A 13363-nucleotide genomic window follows, 5' to 3' on the forward strand; every position below is an offset into this window, starting at 1 on the left:
TTTTGTTCAAACCAGGTTGGCAAGTCTTAATTTTCTAGGGTAAATCATTCTGAAAGGACACAAGTGCCAGATGTATGTACAGAAGTGTGCAGCTGTGCTGAAGAAGTGGTATAAACCCAAAGATTTCAGGGGGGGAGGGGAGGGTAGAGTTACAATAAACAAATTAGCTCCCTCAGTTAAAACAAGGTAAGTAAAAAAAAAATTAACGAGATGAAAGAAACTTGCCAGTAGCATGAGGACACCTTTGTCCGACTGCAGTGTCGAGATTGGCAGAGTTCTCAGGATTTGAGAGGCAATGCTCAACTGTCCTGCCATTCTGAGCTGTAAAAACAATTTTTATGGTTTGAGAACGTGAATCAACTCAAGCAACACTTTGAGATTTAGGTCTGAACTTACATACCTCTGCATAGATCGCTTTTGATAAAATGCCATTGCAGTAAAAAAAAAAAATAGGCACATTGAATGTGTACAACAGTGTTTCACCACCTTAACAAGACGTGTGGACTTCAATTCTCACTCAGCAAAGCTGGCTGAGGAATTCTGGGAGTTGAAGTCCACAAGCCTTAAAGTTGCCAAGGTTGGAGACCCCTGTTATAGAGCACTTTTTTCCTCAGCCCTGATTTATGACAAGGAATTCCACCTTGTTTCAGTGAGATATCATCAAATTGCCTCCAACCCCTGGTGACTGGACAGATACTCACCATTTCAACCAATCAACTGCGACTCTGCCAGGCACTTTCTGATGGTTTCCATGATCCCATGCGTCTACCTTGCCCTTTATTTCAGTAATGCTTCTTGAACAAGCTAACTGGAAATTGTAGTGGTGGTGGTAGTAGACAACTTAATTCCAGTCCTTGGAGATGCTCATTTTATTTAGTTCTCTTGTGGCTTTTTTCTATGGAGACCTACCCAGCCTTGTTAATTCAGGAATGTTTGGGAGGACTGGATTACAAGTCACATGGAAAACAGAACACCGTGTTTTTCTCCTAAGGCAAATCCTGTAGCACAGAGGACAATTAGCCGTGAATAAAGTTTAACCCTCCCATCTTTGTGTATATCCATTTTTCTCTCCTCCTGCAAACTACTTTTAATCATTTTCCAGAGCATATTTCTTAAAGACTTTTTATCACACAGATAGTTAGTTATTCAAGAGCCAGAGTCTGTGATGGATGTGATCCAATTTCATATCACAGGAGGACCACTTTCATATATTACAGTGAATCGTAATAGAGATGACTTAGCCCTATGTGTGACTCAGCTGTGAAATTTATAAAGCGTGGATCGTACCTTGAAAATGTTACATCAATTCTGGCAATTGTGGCCAAAGCCTATTATTGATTGAACAGCATTCATGCAAGTTTTCATGTACATTTGCAGAGAATTTTCCCATGAGCGTTCTATGAATATTCATGAAGCAGGAAATTTTAGGTGCATGGTATCATCATATAATAAGTCATAGCAATGTTCAAAATTGTTGGTATCTGTGCATTGAATAAAAGCATATTTTTATTTCTTAGCATGTTTCAAGTGGGTGTTCATAAGCATGTATATCATATAGGTAAACAAGCAGGCATCTGGGACTGCAAATTTCTGAAGCATGTAGAGTGTATTGTAGGACAAATTCATATTTCTTTCTGTGTAAGTGTGAAAGGCTTTCCTTTCCTATCTACCTGAGGCCAAGAGTTTCTTGACGTAAACTTTTCAAGCCCTAAGTGGCTTGAGATCAGCCCAATTTTGAAAGCAGCTTCAATCTCCATCTCCTACTTAGTTCTAGCTAGTGTATCCACAGGTAAAACTAATCATGACCATGAGATGCAGGACTTTTTAGTGACAACCCCACACTTCGTCAAGTGATTTTTTTTTTATAAGCTTGACCTACATTTAGCCTTTTCAGAATAACCTTGAACATTTATTTCTTTACTTGAACATGTTCTTTAGTATGGATGACTCAAAATTGTTTTCCTCTGCTTGCCTCTTGTATTGAATCTTCTATATCATTTCTCTGGAAACATCACTTTTTGAAGGTTTCATTCTGAACAATATAAATATTTTGAAATAAACAAAAGACTTCACTTGTAACTCTAGTGTGTTTTATTCAGTAAAGACAATTCTAATCACGATTGTCACAGTTTTTTCCTTTTTTAAAAAAGCACATACCAACACACATTTTTTTTTAAAAAAAGGAACAAAACCACACAGAAACTAGACATTAAAGTTTGTCAAAGTCATTTTTATGCGATTGTCGAACCTAGCCTAAAATACAGCATAGAACCAACAATGAGAGGGTGAGGGCAATAATTCACTATAAAACAGTGAAAGAACTTTTTTTTAATAAAATATAGTTCAATCCAATAGCTTTTCTACATACTATACACTATAAAAACTCTCCCACAAAAATTAGTGTCTTTAAATATACATATTTGAATCTGAACTGCACCAAGATTAAAAGCAATTTAAAATAGCAGATTTTTTTCTTTCAAACATTAACTTCACAGTATTGGTTTGAAGTAGAAGACAAATTCAGTGTTTTAGGTAAAGCTGTACTATGATAAAATTCAGACTCCAATGAATAAAATCAGAACGGAGCCCCCAAATTTCCAGTTATGCTCTCTGCAAACCAGAGCAGCTGCTGAATATTAAGAAACAAACCCTAAGTATACAGTGCTTAGTAATTTTCTGTGGAGTAAAGAAACATAAAAAAACAAACAAAACATGCTCAGAACTATTGCAACGATTTTTTAAAAAATCCAAAGAATGAAAAAGATAAATAAAAGTGCAATCTTTTTTTTTTAAAAAAAGAAGTGATTAACCCAGAAATTTTGGGAAAGAATAATAAAAAGACAACACTTCAATAAATCCCTTAGCTGGATGCATCTGCCACCTGTTCTTTTTTAACTGCAGCAGAGAGCATCTCCAAAAAATTAAACTTAGCTAAAAAAAAAAAACCTTAAATCCAACCCACTAGTATCCTATGGCACTTAATTTTAAATCCTTCAGCAAGTACCAAGATAAGAGGCAAACGGGTTCAGGGACCCAGGTACTTAAATCCTTCCTTGTAGTGCCCCTTGTATTGCGCCTGGGATAAAACATCTCTTCATCGTTCTCCCGTGCAGTCAAGAAAGCAGAGCTCCTTGCAAACAATCAAGGCTCCATATTGAGATGGGTATTCTTCCGCCATTCCACCCAGCATAGGATCAGCATATAAAGAGCACTACATTCTGTGTACTGGTTCACATGTTCACACATTCACTTTGTAAAACATGTACAGAAATAAAATTAAAATCACCAACTTCACACTTGTTATTCTGAAAAAGCTCCACAGCAAGCATTCCTTAATTAAAAAAAAATCTAATAAATACTATATCAAGTATCATCAGGAGGAAAATATATATAGATATATAACTTAAATTTTAAAAAGAAAAGAAATAACTTAACTTGAAGGTTTTGTTCAGTGCTATTTCCAATCTGGGCCAAGGGGTGGGGTAGAGATATGAAGAAAGGAGGACAACAGTACTGTTGTCATGTGTTTTAGGAATATGGTGCTCTACCCTGCGCCTTGTTAGTAAGAATGTTTATACAGTCACCAATTACCTACAACCTGACATTCCATAAATGTCAAATTTCACACACTATGGCCACTATCATTTAAAATAGGAGTTAAAAAAGCTTGCACCATAAGTTTTTATCTGAATAAAAAGGAGTCACTTATCATAACATCTCCCTCTCTGAAACAGCTATATTGCTGTTAATGTAGTAGTTATGCTTTTTTCATAACACTATTTCCTAAATATTTTGGCTACAATTCAAAGGGAAATGCATAAAATCAGGAAGGAAAAAAATTAAAACCGAGACACTGCTTTTACATTAACTCTGGAGATGTTATTGTTTACATGACTTTTCAGCAGCGGGATATATTACTGTAAAAAACGATCCCAACAACCACCCACAATCACAATTTTGGCTGAGCATATAACAATCCCCTGCGGCAACATATGCAACCTCCCTTTTGGGGAATTCTAATAATTAAAGGGAAGTGCTGGATAATATTTTCTGCAACTTTAATATTACTTGCCTTTTCAAAAAAATCATTTCAGTGCATCCAAAATGACAGTAAATTTGTTTTGGCAATCCTTCTCTAGTCCCATTCATTGAACGTCAACTTCTCAGAAATCTAATCAGTTATACTCTCTTTTTTATAAATATTTCACATATGCAAAAATATATTTTGTGGATATCTGAAGGCATGTTTAATAACATGACAGGCAACAGAATACTGGAATTAGGTAGAAATAAGTGAACATTCCAAATTTCTTCCAAAGGTACCACAACATTTCAATCTGTTTTAAGCTCTCCAAAATACCACACAACCGAAAGTCATGCAGTAATGCTTTGCTTATAACGAGTTCATTATGCAAACCAATATCAAGCCTTCCCCATCTATGAATCAGTAGCATTTTACAAGATTTGATCTATGAAAATGAACTGGTATATCAATAAGAACACAAAGTATTCTACAGCAGAGACTTCAGAGGTAAACTGTGAATTCCTTTGCTGGCAGATCTGCTTCCAAGAGAACAGTTCCTGCTCCCTTGCAGTCCTATGGAACAACTCACACTAATTTAGACTTAACAATGTTCAGTGCCACTAAATGGTTGTGTGTTTTCTGGAGACCAACAGATTCCCCCATAATTTGAAATGCAGAAGAGATCTTTTCAAAAACCTAGCTTTTTGAAGATTTAAAAAAAAGCCATGTGCATATTATAACGTTATAATATGCACATGGAAATTATGCATTAATGTGACTGCCATCTGCACCTTCAACATGCTCATTTGATTCTCTCATAACTTTTCAAGGCTCCATTCATTTGAATCCACTTTTCTTCTTCAAACCCAAGTCTCTTGTCCATCAGCTATTCCAGCTGAATGTGTTTTAAGGGTCAGGCAAAAGCTGATTCTTCAGTTTCCAAGAAATAGCATCCCCTCCCCCCCACCATTGACTTCCTGCAGCAGCCAGATGTTTTAGAGATAGGTCTAAGTCTGTGCTAATGGGAGTAAAGCATGTGTGAATGCGTAAGGAAGAACATTCATCCTTAATACACAAATTATCTGTTTATGTATGAACAGATGGATGGGCACAGCAACTATGAATGCTTCATAGAGAAATGTCTTCACTGGCCTGATTCAAATAAAAACAGGCCTGTGAGACTCAATTTGAATTACTCAGTGGGGGAGGTAGAATAGTGTAGTCTGATCTTGCACTTTTAGCAGAATTCTGACATACAGAAGTCAGCCTAGGCATCACCATTTCCTAATGACTACAATCAAACAACGGTATGGGAAGGATTAATCACAGTTGGCAATCTAAGGCCAAAAATAACTTTATAATTGATGGTAAATGAGGGCTGGATCTTTTACATGTAGCAAAATAAGGGCTAAAAAGATAATGGGCCTTCAAATACCACCACTTATTTTCATTGTCAAAGTAAAACTATTACAGTATGTTTCCACCACTGAATAATCTGCAGTACCTTATTGACCGTGAAATCCACCCCTCCCCCCCCAATCCTAAAAACCATGCCTGTCAAGTAATTTAAAGAAGGAAAGTATCTTTTGGGAATTAGGAACTCTCAACAGCCTCAATAGGCAAAGAACATTTTAAATTTTAAAATTCCAATTTTTTCTCCATCATTTACCTGAAAAAAGTGCTTTTGTTAGAAGCAAAACTAGAGGACTACACTAGGAAGTATGAATGTGTTGCACCAAGTTATAATGCCTGCATCTTGATTCTCTCCTACACTATTTCAAGATTCATCTTGAAAGGTTCTCTCCTTCTTTTCCTTCAGCATTAATCCAGGTATGAATGCACAGGTAAGCTCCTTTCATTCCACCCGTGATCCATTTCACAGCAGGTAATTCATATTAGGGGATGGAGGAACCACTCTGGCTTTCCATATACAAAAGCCAAAGTTCACATCCACAATTCTATACATGATAGCTAAGAGGGAAGAAAAGGACAACAAGTATTTCACTACAATTCACGAGAAATGTAAATTCAGAGAGAAATTCCAAAGTATTGGCAAAGGCAAAAGAGTAGCAGCACCAGTGAGGCTGATGGTTTGGCAGGTGGAGTTTCAAAAGAATAGAACTATCACCTGCTAAAGGGGGAATTTTCAGCCTCACCTTACATTGATTTCAAGGCCTCTTCAAATTATAGTGAAAATTATCATAAGAATTCTAGACAGTCCCCATGAGGCACATGAACTCAGATTTCTTCTCTCTCACATACTTCATAAATAAAAAGTCTATCCCTCCCCCTCCCCCTCCTCCCTTTGGATTTTTGCTTGTCTGGAACAGATTAAAAACACTGACAAAAAAAAATCTACATCCAAAGCAATAAAGGAACTGGGGCCATTAGAACTCTGAAATTGCCTACTTGAGGCATCTGCACTGCAGATACGAGTGCTAAACTGGAAGGAAGGGAGGAGCTGTTATGCAGGCAAATCTAGTACATCTCACCCAAGGAGCACTTTTGATCAAGGTTTCTATTTTCCTCACCATATTTCCAACTTATCAGAAGCACATCCACCAAGACAGAAGCATACCAATTACAGTAAACCAAAGAGATTAAATCAGCTTCTATCCAAGAATTCAGATTGAGATTCAGCTTGTTACTCCAAAACGAACAGAATATTAAGGGTAATTGCAGGCCTACAGTAGGCCTAAAGATAGGGAAAATGCCCAATTGAAGCCTTCCCTCTATGAAATGTAGAATTACATTCTCCCAACCCCTCAAAATATAATTTGCCCGAAGTGAATCAACAGAGTAAAGAAGTCCAATAAATGGTGCCTTTTGGCAACTTCTCTCAAACCACCAGTGACTTTACAAGGCCACAGTGAAATTTACGGATGTGTCTGTATAAATCGCCTGACTGAGTGAACCGTCTCTCGCACCACTTGCAGCCATGGGGCTTCTCCCTCGTGTGCACTACTGCATGGCGGCTCAGGTTGTGAGAATACTGGAAGCTCTTCCCACACTGACCACAGGTGTACGGTTTCTCACCCGAGTGAGTCCTCTCGTGTCTTTTTAAGGTGTACATACAGGAGAAAGTCTTGCCACAAAGTGTACACGTAGGCACCGAACCATCAGGGGAAAGCCTGGTTCTTGAAACATCCTTATCGCGGAAATGAGAGCTGAGATGCAGCTGGAGGACATGCGGGCTAGGAAAGACTTTGCTGCAGAGCGGGCAAATACAGATGTGACCTGGAGGCACCAAGACCCCCAAGGACGGAATGTCAGAGGAATCCATGTCATCTTCACTCACCTCCCGTTCGTGATCTAAGTCTTCCTCTGGCTCTTGGGAATTGCCATTCCCTGCAAACACATTTCCCAATCCTGTCATCAGGCTCTTGGCAGAACTCCCCAAATGCTGATTTTCTAGGCACCTTGCCTCACTCTCTTCTCCATCTGATAAAGATTCTGGCTCATCCTTAATCAGAGGTTTGCTACTCTGCTGCTGACCATTGGAAGCCAGCTGTCCAAAGACATAGGAGGGGTGGAAGGAATCCTTCCCGGCCACAGACTTGAAAGACAGGTCTAAAGCGCATTCTATGCCAGATGAAGCCAAGGAGTGGTTAAGAGATCTTTGGGACAAAGGTCCCACTGAACTACAGACATTAGCTCTTGTTTTTTCAGCTGCCACAGTGTCCAATTCTGCTTCTGCTAATGCAGAGTTGATACTTACAAATTCAGAGGACCAGCCCAGATAGCTACTGTCCTTTTCTTTTCCAGCTGATCTTTCATATTCTAAAGCAATCAATTTTTGTTTGTTCCCGGGGCTGAGCTCACGCCCCAAGGGCACTCCTTCATCAAGGACCCGCATGTCTCTTTCCAAAGGAATCCCACTGCCGTTCATCTTTTCATCCCCGCACAACTCCTTATCTTTCAGCTTGCCCTTGCAGACTTTCACAATGTCGTACATGTGAAGGTAGCTGGCTGCAGCCAGCACATCTTCAACCGGGAGGCTGTTGAACTCCAGCTTGCCTTCGTACATGAATTCAAGCAGCAAGCCAAAGGCTGGGGCTGTCACAATGTCACTGTTCAGATGCACAATGTCCCTTTTGTCTAGCTGGTCCCTGTAGAAAAGATGGAAGTACATGCTGCAAGAAGCGAGAACAGCTCTGTGGGCTCGGAACTGAGCGTCTCCAACTAAAACAGTACAGTCACACAGGAAGCCCTGGTGACGCTGCTGACTCAGACACTGCAGCAACTGCCGGCTATGGTCTGGGAACTCCATTCTTCCTTCATAACCTGTTCAAAACAGGAAAAACTTGAATGCTACTCTAAACCACAGGGCTTCAAACCAGCTATTAATAAACAAACAGATTGGCTGGGGAGGGGATAACTGGAACCTTGGGGATAACAGTTCACCTGTTAACTGATTGCAAATTTTACTTTATTTTTTTATTTTCAAAAATGCCTCCCCACATTAGAGCACCTGCTTGAAAAACAGGAAAAACTTGACTCTTAAGTAAACCAAAGCTTCTAAGGAAGTAACGCCTCCAACCTTTGCCACTCAAGGCTTTAAAAGGGGGGGGGGGAGGAGGAGATTGACTTCAGAGTTTTATGCATTCCTGGAAGTCTTAACTCCAAGGGATCACCATAACTGCTTGATTTAAAAAAAATGAATTTTGCATCCCCAAACTTAAAAATATTACTACTCCAAGAAAAAGCATAACCACATTGGCTTTGTTCTTTTAAACCATCCCTTGCCCTCCAAAACAAAAATCAGAGTTATATAAGAAGGCATAGTTAAAACTAAGATGCAACTCTGAAAAGTTATTAAAAGCAAAAACACACAAAAACCCCCCTCCCAATATTTTGCAATTCCTCCTCAGCTACCTGTAATTAAGGCTCCTCTGAGGAGGACGTAATATCTCAGGGACCTTACCTTGAATAGAGAAAACAGAGCGAAGGGTTCTCAGGGAGGAAACCGAATCCCCCTCCCAAAAGTTCTAGAACAGCCTAAGCTTTTTGCTTCGAGTCTCCCCTCCCCCCATCACCCAAATGTTTGGGAAGAGAAGAGGCTTTCACTAGCCAGTAATGGAAGAATGCTTGTGTGTGTGTGTGTGTGTGTGTGAAAAAAGAGAGGGGGGGGAGAGGGAAAAAAAAAAGAAAAGGAAAAGCGTCTGGGAGGGAGGAGAGGGATGGGAGGAGTGCTCCGTTTGCTAATTACACCGCAAGCTGGAGAGTCAGCTGCTCTGACTTCACTGCGATGGAAATGCTACCTCCAGCTGTGCCCCTTTTAATGCCATATGTTACTTCAAATCTAGCTACCAGCCAACCACAGCTTGCTGCCTTTTAAAGTTCCAGCAACAACCCCCCCCCCATTTATAGCCATCTATTAAATCTCAAACTTAAACCGAGTCCTTCCCTCATTCTAAATCCTATCGCCGCCTCCCCCCCTCTTTCCACACCACCCCAGGAAAGTTGCTTAAATAACAATCTTATTGCTAGTTACTCTTAATGGAGGACACACAGCTTGACCTTTGGAGAGGTGCGCGGAAGAGCAGCAGCAGCAGGGAGGGAGGGGGGAGAGAGAAAAAACAAAGTTCGGATTTGCAGTTTGCAAACTTTTAAGGATCCTTCTTCTCTTCTCTACCCACCCACCCATTTTAAAAAGCACATCGCCCTCTAAGGCTAAGATGCCTTTGGATGATCTACCCCACGACCGCTTTCCTATGCTCTAAAGTAGCAACAGCACACACAGTCACCCCACCAGTTCTTTCTAACTTTGTAAGGCAATCCGTTCAGCTTCCCCCTTTGTGCTTGGGTGCCCGGTGGAGCCAAACGCATCCAACAAACGGCCCAAAATAGCGCGGAAGCCGAACACTCCGGAGGCAGCGAATGGGATCTCTTCTGGGGAACCCGAAAAGGCCTCTCCGCACCCACCCACCCCCCTCCCTCCGCGGAGGCTCGGGTGAGGGATGGGGAAAACCTGCAGCTTGGAAAAATGCTGCTCGACTACTCACCCGCCTGGCCGGGCGCTGCTCAGAGGTGCCGCTGGAGCACGGCATGTGCTCGAGTCTTTTTTTTTTTTCCTCCTCCACTTCCCTGCCTCAAACTCTACGCCTTGCCCAGATGTGCTTCCCCCTCCTCCCTCGGCTGCTCCGTGTAGCTGCTCCTTGTTGCTGGTAACCCAGCGGCAGCGCTCCTGTGTGTGTTGCGAAGCAGGTTGTTAGCCAGGGCGCTCTCGCGATACTTTCCGGGCCCGGGGTGGAGGTGGGGGGGAGAGAGAGTGCGCGCGGGCTTTCTTTTCGCTTTTCGGTCCGCACACAATAGCGATCCCAGGCGAGCTCCAGGCGCTGCTGGCGGGGCGCTGCTCCTGACGCGCCTGCGGCCGGTTGTATGGCACTGTCGTCTGACTGCTGCTGCTGGCAACCCCCCGCTTTTAAAAAAAACAAAATACACACCACACACACAAAAGTCCCTCCTCCCTTCAGCCGCCAGCCAGCCTGCCAGGGCTTCTGTTCTGGGCAGCGGCAGCAGCAGCAGCTGCTGTGGGTCCTCAGCTGCTTCTTTGCATTTGTAAATCCTGCTCGGGTTTTTTTTTTTTCCCCTCCTCTTAACTCAACCCCCTCCCGTCCCAGTCCCAACTCGCTGGCAGCTTAAAAGGCTGCAAGGGAGGGAGATGTTCGTGGACAGGAGTGTAGCTTTGCAAAAAGAACCCTTTTTGAGCAATTAGGAAAAGAAAAAGAAAGAAAGGAACGTCGACGTATGAAAATAAAAAATGCAAGTATTTGTACGCAGCAATGTTTCACTCTCAGGACCTCAGGGGCGGAAAAAAATAGCCTGTGTTTGTTTTCAGACGAGAAAGGGTAGGACGAAGAGATGAATTCTTCCTCTTCCTCGCGCCCCCCCCCCGTAAGGAAATCCGCCGCTAAATATGAGAAGCAAAATAGCGAATTTAATTCAAGTAGTCTGTGTTGGATTCGGGTTTGTGCTTCACTGTACTTTTCTCAACAACTGGCAGCGGTTCGTCCCGTCCCCCCCGCAGTTGTTGAAACTCCCGATCGGTGCAGTCTTTCTGTTCGAGATCCGCCTCGGTAGTAGGACTCAATAAGACTGGGTTCCTCTTGAGCGCTTTTTACACAAGAGCCCATTGACAGACACGTGCAAAATCGCGCGGACTGATTTTTTTTTTAACTGAACTTTTCACAAGTGCGCGTAGTAACGCTATTGCCCAACACTACTTGCTATGGGTCCTAATGCGGGTTTTGAAACATCCGAAATATTACATAGCGCGGCGACATTTATTTAATTGAAATCAGAGGAAGGCTGCAATCCTATATTCTAACAATTATCAATGGGAACACTGGGTAACAGTTCCAAGTGCCGGTATGTTTATTGAGCTACTGCGCTGCAGTGTTGTAAGATCACCGAAAAGCAAGCCGTCCAGTTTGCAGTAATTTTACACACAAATCGGCTGCAAGGATGAGATGTCATACATGATTGGTACAACCTGTGTTTTATGTACAATAGATAGAAATACCACCTTGTAAAGGAATCGCAAATTGGAACTAAGGAACGATATTGAGTGCAATCCCAGATTGACGGGCAACATTTGAGTAGATAAGCACAGAATTGATGGACTGCAATTGAGCACATAAGAACATCATTGTTTCGGATAACTTGCATGTTTTATTCTGGGTTGTTTTTAAAAAATAGCAATTTCTTCAAATTCAAATTTTATCCTAATACGCAGTTGCCACAGGAATGTCAAGCAAAATTACTGTGCATCTTCTCATTATCTATTGTTCGACAACTGGTCTTGAAGCCAACGTAAATACGCAATCCTATCTACGCGGTCAAGGGCTACATTATTTACCTGGAAAGGAATGAGCTCAAATTTCGAAGCATTTGAGATGAGACTTTTCCCTAAAAATGCCGGAATTCGCTTGCACCTTTACTTGATCACATTGAGTCTGGACGCTTAGCGGTATGCTTGCAATTCTTAAAACAGCATGTTAATAATCCCGCAGCATCCTAAAGGATAACTTGCTTTACTTGCATCCTAAAGGGTTTTTTCCCCATCACCATGCAATATGTTTTAGGTTTCTATAAATCCCAAAACTCCGCTAATCGCAGCGTACCAGATAGACTGGAAGGATTGACTGAACTTCCCCGCCCTCAACAACTTTTACACGTGCCCAATTTGGTCAGTTTGCCCGGGAGGGTGGAGCCAGTGGCGAACTACCACTACTATTGGCTCCTTTCAAAATGCTCGCTTACAAATCTCTTACTAGTTGGTCTTCGTTACAGTCCTGTAGAGGAAATTGAGGGCGCCTCTGTAGGAAAGACGCGCGTACGTGAGTTTACAAGCCGGACCACGTGGTTGGCATTACGCCATATGACTGTCATCGGGTAGGCTTAACTGGCCAGTGGGTTGGGGAATGTGTTTTTGTGGGGTATGATTGTTGGTTTCTTTGCATACTTATTTATTTCCATATATATATGGCAGCCCATCTCATGTTAAAAACTCTGACAATATTAAAAGAGTATTTTAATGCTGCACTTCACGATATTAAAACATAAGAAAGAGCAGAAAACACATGAAAATAGCACCAAAGTCCTGCAAAAGCAACCTGATGTATAGCTCAGCCACACCTTGTGGTTACCAGGCCTGGTGACATCTATTTAAATATTCATTCCGCTTTTTCCTGGAGTGCTCGCAGGGTTAATATTGGATTTCTCTTCACCCTGTTTTTAAAATGCATGTGTTTATTTTACATTACTTTCAGCACGGCTTATATTATTTGTATTTTAATTGTTCTATTATCAAACCAATTTTGGAATAGCAATAAAGTAATAAGGGTAGGTGATGAAAATCTCTTGCCTTGTTGTTCGTAAGCATTCTGATGCTGCAACCTGCCAGATCTCTTAAATAACGAAGAACAAAGTTGCAGGCACAAGACAGACATTTGTTTTCTATCTTCTCTCTCTTTCTATATTTGACCACCGGGATGTGAATGTTCTTTCTTTTTGCATAGAATAAAAATAAGAAAAATAAAAAACTTGCCATATGAAACTCAGCTTTCTACTTTTTTTCTTTCCTTTCTTGCCAGTGTTGAATCCCGGCAACTGCCTGGACAAATCCCTGCAGGGTTTTCTTTTGGCAAGATTTTTCAGAAGTGGTTTGCCATTGCTGTCTTTTTCCTACGGCTGAGAGTATGTGGCTGGCCCAAGGTCACCCAGCTGGCTTTGTGCTCAAAGTACTTACAGTACTTACAAGAACTTACAGTCACCCAATTTCCAATCTGATACCTTAACTACCACATCAAATTGGCTCTTTTTTCTAGTATTACT

General features: G+C 41.4%; 1 protein-coding gene across 2 annotated transcripts; it reads right to left on the minus strand.

Moving 5' to 3' along the window:
* Nucleotides 1-1518: 1518 nt before the first annotated feature.
* ZBTB42 (zinc finger and BTB domain containing 42) lies at nucleotides 1519-10474 on the minus strand. Of its 2 annotated transcripts, XM_058162851.1 has the most exons (3): nucleotides 10030-10474; nucleotides 8949-9544; nucleotides 1519-8308 (listed from the first exon to the last, which is right to left on the minus strand). In XM_058162851.1, the coding sequence occupies exon 3, from the start codon at nucleotides 8292-8294 to the stop codon at nucleotides 6864-6866; it is 1431 nt and encodes a 476-aa protein (XP_058018834.1). In that variant the 5' UTR covers nucleotides 8295-8308; nucleotides 8949-9544; nucleotides 10030-10474; the 3' UTR covers nucleotides 1519-6863. The 2 variants fall into 2 exon arrangements, with proteins under 2 accessions (XP_058018834.1, XP_058018833.1); XM_058162850.1 differs by lacking the exon at nucleotides 8949-9544.
* Nucleotides 10475-13363: the final 2889 nt, after the last annotated feature.

The sequence above is a fragment of the Ahaetulla prasina genome, chromosome 1 (assembly GCF_028640845.1).
Source record: "Ahaetulla prasina isolate Xishuangbanna chromosome 1, ASM2864084v1, whole genome shotgun sequence".
Lineage (NCBI taxonomy): Eukaryota > Metazoa > Chordata > Lepidosauria > Squamata > Colubridae > Ahaetulla > Ahaetulla prasina.

Bases quoted from the DNA above. Each gene is read 5' to 3' on its own strand.
- ZBTB42 (XM_058162850.1), bottom strand. From the start codon at position 8,294: ATGGAGTTCCCAGACCATAGCCGGCAGTTGCTGCAGTGTCTGAGTCAG.